We start from the raw sequence: 16,584 nt of genomic DNA on the forward strand, positions 1-16,584 counted from the left end.
CTCGCTCCCCTGGATCTAATCGGAAGGGAGGAGGAAACAGGAACATCGATAGCTAATGCAATGAGAAGGGTTCCTATGCATGGGTCTGGTTCAGCAACAGTAGTGAAACAGCAGGGAATAGCGGTGTGATCAGACCAACAAAGCAGTATCGAGTCTTGGGATTCAGCTGAAGCCATGCATGTCTCATCGTTCGTCTGTATGTCGAGAGATGTCAGGTAATAAGATGCCGGATTCGCTCACATACGTGGGAGTCGAGCTTCCTGAGAAATATACAGGGATTTGATTGATGGATTCTGTTTCCCAGGTGAGTTTGATTTCATGGCGATCACTTTTCATGCGTTCTCTAGACATGAAATATCGGGCCTGGAGTCAGCTGTCCATGCAGTTTGGCTGCTCATGATATCACGTATTCTCCGCACCCTTGCCTAGATGCAGAGAATCGGAGTTGTCTGATAGATGCTTGTGCGCGCATGTATCTAGGGTGTTTGACTAATACAAATTGTGGCTAGCTGATCAATGTTTGTATGTGCATGGTTTGAGGGTATGCTACTGTTGCGAGCGAGGCTGGCTGAGGAATGTTTGTACGCGCATTATTTGAGCAGATGATTTTCATTCCAAGTGGATGCTGAGTGGGGAAAGACAGTTCAGGATACATCGTGATTGCGTGGTGGTTCTGTCGTGACGGCGGGCTGAGGGAAGACGGTGAACGTGCTTCGCACATGTGTGATGACAGGTCAGATTTTATTTCGCGGTGGGCTGGCTGAAGACAGATGTTCGAGAGTGCAGGATCCACGTCGACGGTTGTATATCAAACCTGACAAACACAGAATGGCTTCTCGTGATACTGGTGTGATTGAATACCTACTCGTGCAGGCATTCGGAGGTTGTTGTGTACTTTACCTATGAGCGCTAGTACTAGTCTCCGTTTTCCGAACAGAAGTGCTTTCCAGGCCATTTGGAAAAGCCTCGACGTCCTTACAAGTCGATGACGTGCATTGCCAAGATCCCTTGCAGTCGCACTCGCAGACCCCTCCGCCACGCCGCTAGTCGGTGAACGAAGGTCTGTAGGCCCGTGCACTAATCACATCCTGAGCCAAGGCATGATATGAGAGAGGCATCTCGGGCTTTGCCCTGAACGTGGCTGCAACAGCAACGTCGATACTAACGAGCACATTCCATGTCTGCAACCGTCAGCTGAAATACTCAGGTAGGTACCTAAGTTAATCCGGTCTCCACTTCTTTACATTCAAGTATATGGGTTGGCCCCACTTCCCGTGGCACCGCGAAGGATTGCCTCATCTGATCATGGTCCCACGATATGGTCAATATAGCTCCTTCTGTGACCAAGCCCAATGTGCCAACTATCCATAAGACGTGCTCCTCCCGAGATCTCCGTGCTCAGACAACAACTGCAACTGACTAGATGATGGATGCAAATACGATGACAGCTCTTTCGAGTCGACTTGATCCCCCACCAAGTTTGGTCCCAACTCTCCAGACATTTAATGATGGTATCCAAAGACAACATGATCTCATCTCAGAACTACTGAAGCTATCTGGGACAAGGTGTGAAACTTCAAGCTTTAAGGCATCTGACTTGCAGTACTGATGCCTGGTAGCCCGATCCGAGTCCATACCAAATCTGGTTTACAGGTCAACTTGCAATTCCAACTCCAACAAATCGGCAACAAATGGCATGAAGTCTGCCAGCGCAGTCGTGTTGTTCCCTATGGATTCGGAGCATATGGCAACTTTGTTGAGGTAACCTTGGTAGCTGAGGCAAAAAGCGCATGCATAACTGATAGTGATCCAGCAACACCTGCCCAAGCTGGTCGAGCTAGAGCCTACTTCAATGGAGGATATGCTTGACATGTGTAGGGTCATTGCAACGGTGAGCTTTCGACGAACGCGCTCAAGACACTATCGGTGCTGAGCCGAACTAGGTTTACCATACCCAGGCTTCTGGTTTTTATGAGGAGATGCAGAGTGCCATTAGCGAGATTAAATTCATCATTGCATCACTCGAGCAGAGCGTTGAAACGCTTCAGCCAAATCTGATCACGTTGGAATCTATCAGCCAAGGCGAATTGGTCGGCGTTTCAGGTACGCATGTAATAAAACCCGAGTAAGCAGCTTTACTGAATATGCACAAGATGGAATTCTCTCCATCATCTTAGCTGATATCGTTGAGGATGCTTTCGATGCATCATCTATCCTCTTGGCCTGTGATGACGCGACATTGGCGAGGTTGATGAAGGACAATGCTTCACTCAAGGCTCCATTTCAATATATTCATGAAGCGATCAGGGCCATTGGTTTGTCTCGGTATTTCGTGATCTATCTTGATGATACTATGGCTCTGACACGCGGTGCAGAACGATCGATGAGATCAAGAAGACTGTCGCGATTTCTTCAAGTATCGCGAAATGGCTTCAATCACAGCTTCCAATGTATGAAGGAACGTCTGCATTAACCTTCAATACGGCAGATGCCTGGCAGGGAGTCCATGATGGTCTTAAAGGTCTGAATCAGCAGTAGGAGCAAACAGCCCTGGCGAGACCATATTTCCTTACTAAAGCAAACGTAGGGCTCAGAACGTGAACAGAGTGTTGTCAGCTGGAGAAGGGAACAAGCCTTTGTCATCATGGCAGGAAGTACACAGGCTTACGGCGTCTAAGGTCCAGACAGGACAGTCGACAGCGGCTCTATCTGATGGCCAGTCTGATGATTCAGGTGCACTTCAAGCATTTTTCGCTGCTCCTTTGGTTTCAGGTAGAGTTCTCCAACCAAAAGACCTCTCACAACTGATTCAAGAATACGCGAATGCGTCTCAAACCCTCTAGTGAGTTTTTGTGACATGCCAACAGCGACTTACTGCTGAAACCTGCTCCAGCAACGCTTTACAAAATGACATTGCTGGTGAGAGTGCTCAGATCGAAACTCTGATCAAGGACTCCACTCTGCCTACTTCATCGATCGCTGGACAGGCTCTGAAACAGTTCGCCTCTCGTCAGCCTGAGATACCGTCACTACCGATCGAGCAAACCGCTTGGGAATCGTTTTGTAATGCACGTATGCCGCAGTAAGTATTGCAAATCGTCCTTGTCGCATTTGAGATATTTTCTCTGAGTATGCTAATGAAAATAGGCTCAAAGATGGATCGAAAAAAGTTCAGGAAGCATATGACGCCATTTACAATTTACAGTCGAAATCAAGCGATTTGAGCACTCATATCAAGTCTCGCATTACAGAGCTCAGTCTTACGCTAGAAAGGATCAGGCAGTCGACTCGCGAGAAAAGAGATGAACGAGCACGACAGCAGCAATTGCTGGCACAAATTCCCCTTGGTATGTTGAAAGATGCGTGTCACGGCTTACGTGGCTAACATAAGGTAATTCAGCCTGGGCTATCAAGCGACTTATTGATCAACTCTCCGGCGAGATCGACCGTCTTGAGGAAGAAGACCGACAAACAGATCGATATATCCAGTCATTGATGGAGACAAGAGGGATCACTAACAGCGTTGGCGAACGTGTCGTCGGCTTGACAAATCTAACGACTGGGATGTCCAGGTTTTGGTTGGATTTGCAGGTGGTAATGAATACTGCGAACGTCGTTTGGCCTATCTTGCACAAGTTGCAGAAGCTCCCTCAGGAAGAGATCGACTTGTACAAGAAGACGTGGGATGCTGTCAGGGTCGCAGTACAAGAATGGTGAAATCGTAGTTTGATGTTTGATAGCATGTGTTCGGCTCATTGGACGTTTTCGAATAAGACTGAAGCTGTAATCTGAGAGCTCTCTCGTATCTTGGCAAACCTGATTTTGATCGAGCACTGTTACATCCTCTCTCATCCTCTCCCGTAAGCTTGGGCTGATCATCAGCATGTGGACCAGCTTGCAATACATCGTACGCAGTCACGATGGCCAGATAGGCCGCTAAACCCTGGCTACAAATTCGGGAGTGAATGAGAAAAATGACGTGACCCTGTATTCTCAAGGGATGGGCATCCAGATTTCGATTTCTCTAGCCTGCATTGGTTCCTGCAATCGACACATCACAGTCTAGACGCAATTTGTTGGCGGAGCAGCAACATAGGACTTTAGCCTTTTCCGGCATAATGGCGGTGAGAAGCTGCAATGTTGAGTCACAATCCACTCTCGTGAATTAGAATGATGTGACTCGGTTCAGAGGTTACAGTGGATATTCCCAAACTTTGGAAGTCTATGATAAAAACGGGAAGAATAGCAATAGTCAACAGATGTGGGGCTTACTCTGTGTGAGTTGATGACTTTGGGACGCGGTATGAAGTTTGTCCACGACCATGATACGTGCTCAACTTTGGCTGGGACATGGTTTTTCGAGGTCAGTGAGAGTGAGCGGCTATATAAGCGACGGTACCAAGGTAAGTCACACGTAAGCTCGGGGTGAATTTTCTGTCTCCTCGGCCGCCAAGATGTTCCAGATCGTCGCTTGGATGTGTTGTCCGGATTCCTCCATTCCCTACTTAGGTACACTCTTAAACCTCCTAGATAGATCACCTCTTGGGATCAGGCCTGTTCAGAGTGCCGACAAAATCCAAATATACTATGGAACCTCCATCACTACAGTAGCCATTTGATCCGTCATGAAAGCCTCTCCAAGATCCACGCCTGGATAAACTTATCCGACGTCAGCTCATGATTCAACCCATATGCCCGATCCACGATAGCTGCATCGTGAGCTTCATCCGCTGCCTCGAGATACTCAAGGCTTGGATTATGAACCTAGACAAGGATGCGTCAGTTCTCATCACGAATCTAAACCCACGAGGGATGCTCTGTTCCTTAACTCACTTTCACTTTCTCCATCATCGTGCGAATATCGTCCACAAACACTTCATGAGCCCCAGCGACAAACGCCATCTTCTCTGCTTTGACCCCATTCCACCAATCTGCAGGTGCATCGATGGGATGATTGTAGTTATCGCGCGTGTGACCGCCCAAGAACGCTTTAGACCAAGTCGTCAGTGCTCTAGGGCCCACGATATCTCTCGTCTGATTACGTCTAAACGATGGTGAGTTCGTTTGAAAAGTAATCCAGGGAGACATAAAGATTGCGCCGTTGAGATGTCCTTTCAGTAATAAGACTGGCACCTCTGAGTGCGGATGAGATAGATGGAGAAGAAGCGCGCCCAGCAGGTTTCCACCTGCCGAGTCACCTCCAAGAATGATCTAGGACAGGTCAATCTTGACATCTATTGAGCGCTGTCAGCGGATGTCTTCAAACCTGCGAAGGCTGTAGTCCCCTGTCCAACAGGTATCTCAATGATGCAACACCCTGTCGTAGCTGGGTCGGATACAGTCCATGAGGTGCAAGGTCTGCCGATGGTGAATTAGTGCCACCAACATAGGCAAAATGCTCCGCATACCATATTCAGGAATCAGTACTCGTAGATTCCTTGCCTTTTCACGGGCCAACTTGGTCAACTCCAATAGCAGAACAAAATGCTGTTCAGTAGCTGCATTGGTATATCCGCCACCTATCTCAGTCAAAAGCAGCCCCACAGGAACAAAGCCAAGGAGAATAAACCATGAACACATACCATGAAACCAAAGCAAAGTATCCCTTGCTGCCGGATCACCCAACCAACACCCAAACAACCCATCCTCGATTTCAACCACCTCAGGCTCAACCTCATATTTCTCCGCAAAGAGACGATACTGCTTACTTGTAGTCCCATTGAGCGCCCTACACATCGTAGCAAATCAACCACAGAACAAAAGAAAACCAAAGGGGTAAAGACACTCACTGTCCCACATTCACCGGCATGAGATCCAACAAGACCCGCGACGCACTGTACACAACATGCTGGCCGTAGAGCCTGGGTACTCGGGTCTGCGCGCCCAACCTGTTGCGGCGGCCCATGTTGCTGCGATGACTGGGAGTGTGCATGTGTCAGTGCCTTAGATGTGCTTGGTTTTGCAGCTCTTGGTACAATGCCGGACCAGAACTCAGGAAGATAGAAGGGATGTATGAGTTGCCGAACGGGGGTGGATGGATTGGATCTGATCCTGTTCAACTTACCTCCACGTACTAACGCGTAGGCCAACGTGATGTAGTCCGTAGTGCTGAGTGGAGGCTTCTCCTCCATGGCCGTGGAGAGTTTGCTATGGCTTGGCTCTCAAACGACACTCCTGATGGTGCAATTGAACTGTAACTGGGGTTCCCCTTTCGATGAAGTTTGTCGTATCTGTTGGCCTTCCAGTGTGAGGGTAACTCGGTGCAATCGCTGGGCGATTCCAACCTCATGAGGTACGTAGAGAGCAATGTTGAGTGTGCCTCGGTGATTAGGTGATGGGGTTTAATAAGCCATCGCGAGTGTGCAATGGGACGCCTTAGGCCTAAATAATACTCCGATAAGATCTGTTTACAATCGAGACGTTGGAAAGTGGCCATATTCAGTAGCTAGCCAATATCTCTATTCCAGGTCAAGTGAGGAGATCAATCCATGTACGCCATTAACGAGTATCGAGAGCCATGCTATTCGCTCCGAAAGTACTCGGCTTTATTTCCTCCTCAAAAGCTAGGTACTCGGAAGACAACGTCCCTCGTAGGCTGTGGTCGACCATACCAGAAACCACGTCCACGTGACTTACTTGAAGCTGGGGTAAGCTTAAGTGAACAAGTTTAGGTTAAAGTCTATTTATGTTAACCCCTACTTCGTAATAAACTCAGCTTAACTTAGGCTTAGCTTAGGCTTCACTTAGGCATAAGCTTGATTCTAGGATTATGAGCGACATAAAGCATCACCTGGTCGGCATGAATTCTACAATTTTTGTCCTGGTCCCTCAACAAGCACCGCCACTCCACCCTCGATACATCGCTTTCCTGTTTCCACCACGGTGGTCTGGAAACAAACCAGGTCGGCGCCGTCTTTGGCTGCCTCCCGCCACATCTCCACTCTCAAAGTCTGACCAGGAATCACCACACCCGAGAACCTGTTGCGGATGGAGCGATAACGTCCATAGGTGCGGAGGATGTAATATCCCGTGATGCCCAGGAAACATGCACCGCGAAGGATCGGGTTGGGGAACCCGGCTTTGGAACTTTCTGAAGGATCGATGTGCATCGAGACTCTGTCGCCTGTCAACCGGTAGAGCGCAGCCTGTTCTTCCGAGGTTTGGTGCTCGATAGACTTATCAGCGGGTCTTTTGGGCGGGGTGGACAGTGGCGGACCACGCACAAGGCTTTGGCGCGTTCGAGGCCCTCCAAAGCCGCCACTCTCACGCAGGAAAAATGTGACCTCATTGTAGTAGACCATTTCGTTCGTGACTTTGTCACGCGTCGTCAAGCCCGTGATCGTGATAGCCGCGTTGCCCTTATCAATCACATCGAGGACCTCGACGCTCGTATTCCACGCACCTTTGGAGGGAATAGGATGTTTGACGATCTCTAGGTAGTGTTCGCCATGAAGGGCCCGCCGGTCGGAGAAGTTTGGCACAAGATTCTGGTTGTTGTAAATCAAATCCGAGTCGACGGCAGGGATCAGACCGAACACAGGCACAGGCTGGAAAGCAGGCAAATTCTCGTAGATAAGATCGAGATCGGCTCTCTTAGCGCCAACGGAAAGATCTATAAAATATTAGTGTGAGGCTCTGGAGCTAAGTTCATCGAGAATGACACCTGAATGAGGTGTTACTAACTGTAGAGAATGATGTCTCGGTCGTCATATCGAAATGTTGGTCTCTCCCATCTCCTACCCTCCTTGTTTTCTAAGAGATTTTTTGGTAAGACTGGCACTGACTGGATAGGTCCCGGGTTGAAACTCAAGACATCTGGCCAGTCCGTCAGGAGCGCCTCTATCGTGCCGCTGGCGTGAACGCCCTTGCTGCGTTGCAGGACGGTACGAGAGTGCCAGCCTCCAGCGAGCTCGAACAAACCTCCAGTAGCCAGAAACTTTGCTTGAGAGGAGCCCAGCAGGACGACTAGAGGGGAGATATATTCGGGCTTCAACACATTTGGCTCTTCCCCAGGCATGGTCTTGATATTCCCAGCAAGAGTAGATGTCGCAGCAATAGGTGCAATCGTGTTTACGACAATATTATGCCGAGCTCCGTCTCGAGCGAGCGCGTCAGCCAGGCCGACGATGCCCAGTTTCTAGGAGCTCGCAGTAAGTTTGTTTTCATTAGAGGGGAAAGCACATTTTTCGGGAAGTCATGGGGCTCTTACCGCTGCCGAATAGTTGCTCTGACCAAAGAAGCCATAGATACCGCTTGTACTCGCTGTGTTGATCAAACGACCACTCTTCTGACGCACAAAGTGTGGCCATGCTGCTTTGGCCAAGTTGAACATGCCATCGAGATGGACATCAAGCACTGTAACCCAGGAGGCTTCTTCCATCTTCGCAAGCGTTCGATCGCGTAAGATGCCAGCATTGTTGACGATCACGTCAATACGCCCAAATGCCTCAATCGCCTTGGCTACGATTTTACCGCCATCAGTCGCCGATCCTACGTGCGCAACAGCCTTGCCGCCCTGAGCACGAATTTCATCCACCACGATCTCGGCGCCCTTGAGATCATTGACCACAACCGCAGCGCCTAGCTTGGCAAACAGGCGGGCGTGAGCACGTCCGAGACTAGATTGAGGCATCAGTTTTAGTCCATAAAGTCAGGTGTGGCTCAAACAACGAACTTACCCGCCTCCAGCTCCAGTCACAACCACCACTTGGTCATCGAAGCCGACATGTTGTCCGGATTTGTTGGGCCCGAGGTTAGGAAGGTTTGCAAGTACATCTGAAGGATCGACAGGGCCCGACGAATAAGACGGTTTGGACAAATCCACAATATCATTCCACTTTTGCCTAACTGACGACGGGTTAAAAGTCGTGTCCGGCTTGAGCAAAGCTCCAGCCGACCGAGCCCATCGGGCTGCCGTGACTTTGCTCCCTGATACCTCAAAAAGTGTTCCAGATTCAGATTCGTTTTTGGACAGGCCGAGGATAGAGATGGTGTTGACAAGGGCATGGAGCGATGGTATCTCAAATGGTCCTTGTCTACGTTCGTGGGCATATAGGAGGTTAGGTGCTAGGATATCTGTCAGAGTGTGTACATCTTTTCGAACACAAATAGCCACACAACAAGGCTGAAGAAACAGGAGCACACACGTGAATCCGTCACTAAACATGTCGAGATGTTGTACTTCTTTCCTTCAAGTGCCGACGTCTTGGTCAATCCCAATAGAGCGAACTTGAGAGCTATTCGACACGTAAGCCCAGCTAGAAAATAATGATTGGATCCGGATTGGCTAGATGCCCACCACTGTAATATGCGTTTCCACCATCGCTCCGAGAGCAGACATGAAGAATTTTACCAAAGTTTTGCTCGCGGAAATGAGGCCAGACTACTTGAGAAGCCTACAAATGCAGAATCTTAGCAATCTATCTCCGGTAGCACCGCAATCAGAACATCGTACCTTATATGCTGCTTTCAAGGGTCCTTGGACGGAGGATTGCCACTTCTCTCCCGCACTATCGTCAGTGATAGAGGCTGGAGCCACATCCACAAGATTAACGAGGACTTGAACTGTGCCGAACTCACTGACGGCCGCTTCGATAAGGGAAGAATCGGTGGCGAGAGTGGTGAACCGTGCGAGGAGTTTTCCTTGGGGAGGAAGTGGAGATACATTCTGAACGCCACCAGTGACATTCGCGACCACATTCGCGCCTTGTGAGAGAAAGAGCTTGAGCAGTGCGTGTCCTAAGTCGTTCTGGGCGTTCAATATCACCACGTTTGTACCGGTGAAGTGCAATCGTTCGGCACTGGAGCCTGAGACAGTATGCTTGGAATTCATACTTGTTGTCTTCTCCATTTTCCCAATACTGGCGAGCGTATGTGTCTTCCTACTATGGAAGCTATGTTTTGAATTCATTTTAATGGCTTGTACGGAGATGCGAAGCCAGCTTCGATGATGTCAAGCAGCCGTTCATTTGGTTTCGAACATTCCATCTTTTGGTCAAGCCGCATCGGGTCCGGATGTGACTTGCCCTGGATGCGGAGCCGATGCTGTTCTGGGACCCACAAAAATGACCACTACAGACATCCTGGTTCGGGCAAGATTGACATCAGGTCTCTCGTACGTAGTGCATCCACAGAGTGGTGATATTCAGGAAGATTTATGTCTGTGAACAGCGTGCTTAAGTCGAATAACTCGCTTGATGTGATGGTTCATGGCTCATATTCACCAGCAGGAATCTCCCAATCCTCAATCTTCGACGTAGCCACGACATTCAACCATGAACAAGAATAAACAGCGTGCTGCCTATGTCCTGGGCGTTGGTTTGACAAAGTTTGTCAAGCCACGAGGACTTGTTGACTACACTGAGCTAGGATTCGAAGCAGGCATCAAGGCGCTCCTCGATGCGCACATCACTTACGACGATGTAGAGATGGGCATTGCGAGTTACTGCTATGGCGACAGTGTCAGTGGCCAGCGAGTCTTCTATCAATTCGGCATGACCGAGATTCCGATCCTCAACGTCAACAACAACTGCGCAAGTGGATCGACAGGTATATCCATGGCGCGGGACACCGTCTCTCGTGGTGGTGCAGATTGTGTCTTGGTCGTGGGCTTCGAGAAGATGAAGCCCGGCAGTATAGATCGAAATTTCACCGATCGAGAAGACCCCGTTGGGCGATTCATGGATATGAACTATAAGAGCTGGGGTAAAGGGAAAGCCTCAGGCGCTGTGCAGTTATTCGCCAATGCAGCCCAAGAATATATCATCAAGTATGATACCCCCCTTACCTCTTGAATGCGCATGAAAACTAAAATCAAAATTTCCCCTAGGAATGGCGCAAAGCCGGAAGATTTCGCAGAGATAGCTCGAATCAACCACGCGCATTCCAAGAACAACCCATATGCCCAGTTTCAAAAGGAGTACTCCCTCAACCAGATCCTGACAGGACCGTTGATTCAGGAACCGCTAACCATGACCCAATGCTGTCCAACAAGTGACGGAGGCGCGGCGGCAGTTATTGTGTCCGAGGCCTTTCTCGAGGCGCGACCACATCTTCGAGGTCAAGCCGCCCTCATCGCGGGCCAGGCTTTCCTCACTGATGCGCCGTCCGCATTTGACGGCTCGGCCGCAGGGCTGGTAGGTGCCGGCCTTGCCAGGGCGGCCGTCAAAGAGGCTTTGAGACAGGCCAATGCCACGATTGCGGATGTACAGGTCGTCGAGCTCCACGACTGTTTCTCTTCCGCGGAGATGATTGCACTAGATAACCTCGGTTTGTCGGAGCCTGGCAAGGCCCACGAACTAGTCCGCAATAAAGACATCACCTACGGCGGCCGCTTCGTCGTGAATCCCTCAGGTGGTCTGTTGTCCAAAGGGCACCCTCTAGGCGCGACGGGTCTCGCACAATGTGCTGAGTTGGTGTGGCAGCTTCGTGGGTGGGCGAATAATAGACTGGTTCCACATGTCAACCTCGCCCTCGCGCATAATGCAGGTCTCGGTAGCGCCGGATTCGTGACCCTGTATAAGCGGGCGGACGGGCAAGAGAACCACCCAGTGGAAAGCGAAGAGGTAGCGGAGATCACGGGATTGGCCTACAACCCTGCAGTCCATGCGAAGGGTTTCTCCAGAGAGCAAGCAGAAAGTGTGCGCTCCAAACGTCGCAGCGAGTGGGCGCTCGGACGCACCTTGGACAAAGTGTCAGCGAAGTTTTAGCACCACAATCAAGAGTTGCGTGAAAGCAAGTATTCCGACCCTGCGATAAAAAAAAATAGCTGCACCTTGTCAAATATGTTAGAATTGGCCCTGGCTTGGTAAAGCAGATAGTATATTCATGTGTCTAGAAGCCTCGGGACTAGATCACAATTGCCAACGAACATCAGACGGTGCCCGTCGCATATCCTCTTTGACAAGCTCGGCTCCTTTTTCTGCAGCGGCATAAACACTTGCCAGTATATTCCCACTGAGGTTATTGGGGAAGACGCTCGCATCAATCACACGAAGTCTCTCGGCGCGTTTGACCCGCAGACGCGCGTCAACCACTTGTGAAATGGAACAAGTACCCTGAGCATGATACTCACCAACACAATTCTCCCTGACAAAATCCCGGAGAGACGTGGAACTGACACGGTGTCCGGTAATGGGCAAGGTGCGCCGGGCGACCTTTCCATTTTCGACCAGTGAGTCGCTCAACTTCATGGCGAACGCGACGCCGGCTGCAAGGGCTTTGGCGTCTGCCGGATGGCTCAGATCTGTGAGCGTAATTAGCTGCAAGACATCCTACCATGAGGTTGAACCTGCACTTACACCCCGGGTCAATCTGTGGCTGCTTCAAGGGGTCTGAGCTAGTGATGTGCACAGACCCACGAGACGCGGGATACTGAAGGGCTACCGCAATGGAGACGTTGTCGTGATCTTCAGGGAGGACCTTGCCAAAGAGCTTAGATTGATCTCCGACTCCCTCTTTAAAGTTCATGCGTCCAGGGATCAGCATGAACTGGACATTTGCCGAAGTCGGGGATTGAAGCTGGTCAATCACTTGAGCCAGTTGCTTCTTGTGAAAGTCAGTCCTGCCTTTAGTGTTTTTGATCTGCTCAATCGTTTCTTGAAGTTCATCACCGCTGACGAGAGACTTCAGAGGTAGGAAGCCCATGCAACTAGGCCCGCAAGATAGAGGACCGTCCTTGGTGGCCATATACTGCTTTTGGAATTCGAGGACTTCTGGCGATGTTGGTAACGAATCCATTGAGGAATGCCCCTGATTGAGTTCGACACATATTGCGCTGATTACATGGTCCTGGAAATTTGCTCCAACTTCAGGGTTCGCAATCAAACACTCTACACCCGCTGCTTGAAGGATATCTGGGTCACCGATCCCAGAGAGTTCCAGCAACTGAGGGGATCCGATAGCCCCAGCAGAGACGATGACTTCTTTACCAGCCCGAATATCGTATTCCTGCCCCTCGTGGGTGACCTTAACGCCAATAGCCACATTGTGGTCGAGGATGACCTTTGAGACAGTGGCATTACACAAGACCTTCAGGTTCGGCCGTGTCAATGAGGGCGCCAAGTAGGCGCTTCCACTGTAGCTTCTAGTGCCCTTTCTTTGTGTGCGATCGATCACGCTGAGCGTAGGGAAGATTCCTATATGTTCTCCCGACCACGCGTCCCTGGGCCTAGCAGTTCTCCCTGTGATGGTGTGGAATGCTTCAATCACGTCATCCTCAATTGGAAATCGCCAACTATTAAAGCTGGTGTGGATGGGCCCGGTAGTTCCATGATAGAGTGGAATAATGGCTTTCGCATTTTCGTCATTCGCTGGAGGAGCGTCGAGCTGTTGTGATTTTTTGAAGAATGGTAGGAGCTTTGAAAATGACCAGTCCGGGGCGTTGAAGGCGGCCCAGTCATTGTAATCAGATTGGTGACCTGAACAAAGTCAGTACCTATTTGAAGCATGCCCAAATGCAAAGGCAAGGTTTGTAATGCAGACCTCGCACGTAGACCATGAAATTGGTTGCGCTCGAGCCTCCGAGGGTCTTTCCTCGTGGAAAAGAATGTTTCATGTCTCGAGTGCCATGCTGCCGCCAAAGTCAGCAAAATGATCTTGAATCTTGATAATTTGATTCACACCTGAGCGCTTGTCGTGTACATCCAATCGTACTGGGTGGTTGTCAAGAGTGCAGGGAACAACAGTGGAGTCAGAACATTGGGGTCTCCGAGGGAGTTCCCTCCTGCTTCAACAAGTCCGACGGTGACGTCCGGCAGCTCGCTCAAACGAGCTGCAAGAACTGATCCAGCGGTTCCACCACCGCAGATGATATAGTCATAAGTGTTTTGAACGAACTCGTTCACGGTACAAACGTTCTCTGTCATAGTGGACGAATAGTTTTTGAAGCAGCTGTTCAACAGACATCTCTAGTGTAAGGGAACAAGCCTGTCTCTTATCCACACTGGAAGGCTATGTACCCCAGAGAAAGTCTCCGCAAGATGAGAATTGTGGTAGCCAAGTGACGGGCGGTGACAATGCCCAGTGTGCACAACAACTGGACGATCAGCCCACTGTACCAACTCACGTATCACAGAGTTGCGGAAAGAAAATGGCTCCATTGCCATACGAGTACGGCTTGGTGCCATACTCCTACCACTAGGATGGTGTGTTGATTAGTGGGCGAAGCGAAATGCCCAACGCCACGGTCTTGATTTGCGGCTCTGGCGGAGCCGATCGGTCGCGAGATGCGGTCCCCATAGCACGTGACTGACCGACCAGCTTTCCAACGCTGCGAATAAGAGCTTGCTTCCCCAAAAGGAGGAGTCCGGGGGTGGCTTTTCAAGGTTCCTAATTGAATAGTCCACGGCTTCTGATTGGCTCCATTCTAACAATCACACGAGCAATGACTTTACCACACTTGAAGAATAAGCTCTTCATCAATAATGAGGTGAGTCTTGCAGTTTTCAGGCGGAATTGTCCAGCATATCGCCCTTCATCGCCATCGAGCGCCCTGAGCCACAGTCACCAGGGTATCGTCCTATATGTCGGCTCGTAGAATGGTGCTGACCAGTTTCTAGTATGTTGCCTCCAGATCGGGCGAGGTCCTAACGGTTCGAAGTCCTCGAGATGAGAGCATTTTGGCGGAAGATATTCCTCGCGCCGGTAAGCTGGACGTAGATGATGCAGTGCAGGCGGCACAAGCAGCCTTCAAAACTAGCTGGGGGATCATTTCCGGAAACGAACGAGCAAAGATAATGCTCAAATTCGCGGACATCTTGGAGGAAAACGCGGCTCTACTGGCCGGACTTGAAATGATGGCAATGGGCCAGCCGATCAGCGTTGCATTGGAGCTAGCCAAGATGGCGCCAGCCATGTTCCGCCACTATGCAGGGTATTGCGACAAAATATATGGCGAAGTGCTTCCAGAAGACGGCAACGAACAGTATAGTTTGGTACAATATCAACCCATAGGAGTTTGCGCTGGTATCGCGGCTTGGAATGCGACACTGGTGTTCTTTGCCGTCAAAGTCGCTCCTGCTCTGGCAGCAGGGAATACTTTTATCTTCAAGCCATCTGAGAAATCCCCATTAGCAGCCCTTGCCTTAGGAGATCTGATTGCGTGCGCCGGGTTTCCCCCGGGCGCCATCAATATCGTGACCGGCAGCGGGGAGACAGGATCACTCTTAGCATCGCATATGCTCATTCGCAAAATAAGCTTCACTGGATCTCTTGCTGCGGGACGAAAGGTGCAGCAGGCTGCTACTGCGAGCAATTTGAAAAGTGTCACTTTGGAATTGGGCGGTAAATCTCCTTCCATCATATTTGGTAAGTCTTAAATCCGGTTCCGTTGCCATGTGCTCACCCACCGTCAACCACTAGAGGACGCCGACATGGAGAACGCTGTGAACCATTCATCTTCGAGCTTTCTGTTGAACTCCGGGCAGATTTGCATAGCAGCCTCTCGAATCCTGGTCCACCAGAAGATTGCAGAGGCCTTCACATCGCATCTTCAGGCACGGTTTGAAGCACTGGCTCACGCTATGGGAGACCCAGAGTCTCCAGAGACGTTCCTTGGGCCCCTGGCTGATCGCGCCCAGACTGAAAGCGTGTTGGAATTCTTCAGTCAAGGTCGGAAAGATGGCGTGCAATTTCTCATCGGAGGAACCAAGCACGAGAAAGGAGGAAATTATGTCCAGCCTACCATTATGGTCGGCGGGCGGTTGGATTCAGTCACTTGGACGAAGGAGATTTTTGGACCGGCACTCTCAATAAGGACGTTTGAAACCGAGGAAGAAGCTATTCAGCTAGCCAATGACACCAGCTTTGGTCTGTCGGCATGTGTGTACACGAGCGACATTGCGCGTGCCCTGAGGGTTAGTGGGTTGATCGAGGCTGGAAATATAGCCATCAACTCAGCTTATCGTCCGGGACACACCGTCCCGTTTGGTGGTTGGAAAGAGAGTGGGAATGGTGCCAGAGAAGGCGGCCTGGCCGGTTTGAAGAGTTACATGGAGACTAAATCTATCCTCATCAATATGAAGGTTGGGCGCAGATGAGATATTCGTGGTGATGTATTGGTCATGCGAAAGTAAATGATCGCTCCGACGGGGCGCATGAGATGATACCAGACTCGTAGACTATGCAATAACAATTTTGACAGTGTTGAGAGGACTTGTTTGAGGCCAGAGGATGGCTTTCAAAGGCACAGTCTGTGTGGGTTCGAATGACGGGCGGATGCCGAGGTACACCCAGACTGGGCAAGGCCGTCATTGCGTCCCTTAGGTAGGTACCTAAGTTAAGTTAGGTAGTTAGGGAGGTAAATACCTACAAAGTAGGTGCTTAGGTATCTTCTGAGGTCCCTTCTTGGCTGGGGATAACTGGGCCTGGGTGGGCTGTTAGGCCCCTGGCGCCATTGGCAATTCTAACTCCCTAGGGTAGGTAGGTGACTTCTCCGCATTACGGCTTTAAGTGTTGCCTCTTTCCCAGACTTACCCCATCTTCTCGTTCCTACCCCCCCCCCCCCCCCCCCCCCCCCTCTATACCAACCCCCCCCCCAAATGCCCCCCCCCCCGGCTCTCGCCCCCCTTTTCTTGGATCCGTGGG

At 50.4% G+C, this 16,584-nt stretch overlaps 6 protein-coding genes across 6 annotated transcripts; 3 read left to right on the top strand and 3 right to left on the bottom strand.

Moving 5' to 3' along the window:
* Positions 1-1,441: 1,441 nt before the first annotated feature.
* Positions 1,442-3,717, top strand: LTR84_008820 (uncharacterized protein; the record flags this gene model as incomplete). Its single annotated transcript, XM_064852364.1, has 10 exons — positions 1,442-1,566; positions 1,620-1,761; positions 1,814-1,891; positions 1,944-2,103; positions 2,154-2,325; positions 2,376-2,534; positions 2,588-2,842; positions 2,894-3,082; positions 3,148-3,347; positions 3,401-3,717. The coding sequence occupies 10 exons, from the start codon at positions 1,442-1,444 to the stop codon at positions 3,715-3,717; spliced, it is 1,797 nt and encodes a 598-aa protein (XP_064701638.1).
* Positions 3,718-4,623: 906 nt separating this feature from the next.
* LTR84_008821 (uncharacterized protein) lies at positions 4,624-5,905 on the bottom strand (the record flags this gene model as incomplete). Its single annotated transcript, XM_064852365.1, has 6 exons — positions 4,624-4,764; positions 4,834-5,211; positions 5,267-5,358; positions 5,409-5,519; positions 5,709-5,728; positions 5,790-5,905. The coding sequence occupies 6 exons, from the start codon at positions 5,903-5,905 to the stop codon at positions 4,624-4,626; spliced, it is 858 nt and encodes a 285-aa protein (XP_064701639.1).
* A 901-nt stretch (positions 5,906-6,806) lies between these two features.
* On the bottom strand, positions 6,807-9,850 carry LTR84_008822 (uncharacterized protein; the record flags this gene model as incomplete). The annotated part of the gene is made up of 7 exons (XM_064852366.1): positions 6,807-7,612; positions 7,684-8,137; positions 8,210-8,618; positions 8,679-9,066; positions 9,147-9,236; positions 9,299-9,395; positions 9,455-9,850. The coding sequence occupies 7 exons, from the start codon at positions 9,848-9,850 to the stop codon at positions 6,807-6,809; spliced, it is 2,640 nt and encodes an 879-aa protein (XP_064701640.1).
* Positions 9,851-10,274: 424 nt separating this feature from the next.
* Positions 10,275-11,708, top strand: LTR84_008823 (uncharacterized protein; the record flags this gene model as incomplete). The annotated part of the gene is made up of 2 exons (XM_064852367.1): positions 10,275-10,768; positions 10,829-11,708. 2 exons carry the CDS (start codon positions 10,275-10,277, stop codon positions 11,706-11,708), a joined length of 1,374 nt encoding a protein of 457 aa, XP_064701641.1.
* Positions 11,709-11,852: 144 nt separating this feature from the next.
* LTR84_008824 (uncharacterized protein) lies at positions 11,853-13,865 on the bottom strand (the record flags this gene model as incomplete). Its single annotated transcript, XM_064852368.1, has 4 exons — positions 11,853-12,244; positions 12,300-13,418; positions 13,483-13,570; positions 13,623-13,865. 4 exons carry the CDS (start codon positions 13,863-13,865, stop codon positions 11,853-11,855), a joined length of 1,842 nt encoding a protein of 613 aa, XP_064701642.1.
* A 518-nt stretch (positions 13,866-14,383) lies between these two features.
* On the top strand, positions 14,384-16,037 carry LTR84_008825 (uncharacterized protein; the record flags this gene model as incomplete). Its single annotated transcript, XM_064852369.1, has 3 exons — positions 14,384-14,428; positions 14,559-15,306; positions 15,361-16,037. The coding sequence occupies 3 exons, from the start codon at positions 14,384-14,386 to the stop codon at positions 16,035-16,037; spliced, it is 1,470 nt and encodes a 489-aa protein (XP_064701643.1).
* Between the last annotated feature and the right edge of the window lie 547 nt (positions 16,038-16,584).

The sequence above is a fragment of the Exophiala bonariae genome (assembly GCF_035927105.1).
Source record: "Exophiala bonariae strain CCFEE 5792 chromosome Unknown scaffold_33, whole genome shotgun sequence".
Classification (NCBI taxonomy): domain Eukaryota; kingdom Fungi; phylum Ascomycota; class Eurotiomycetes; order Chaetothyriales; family Herpotrichiellaceae; genus Exophiala; species Exophiala bonariae.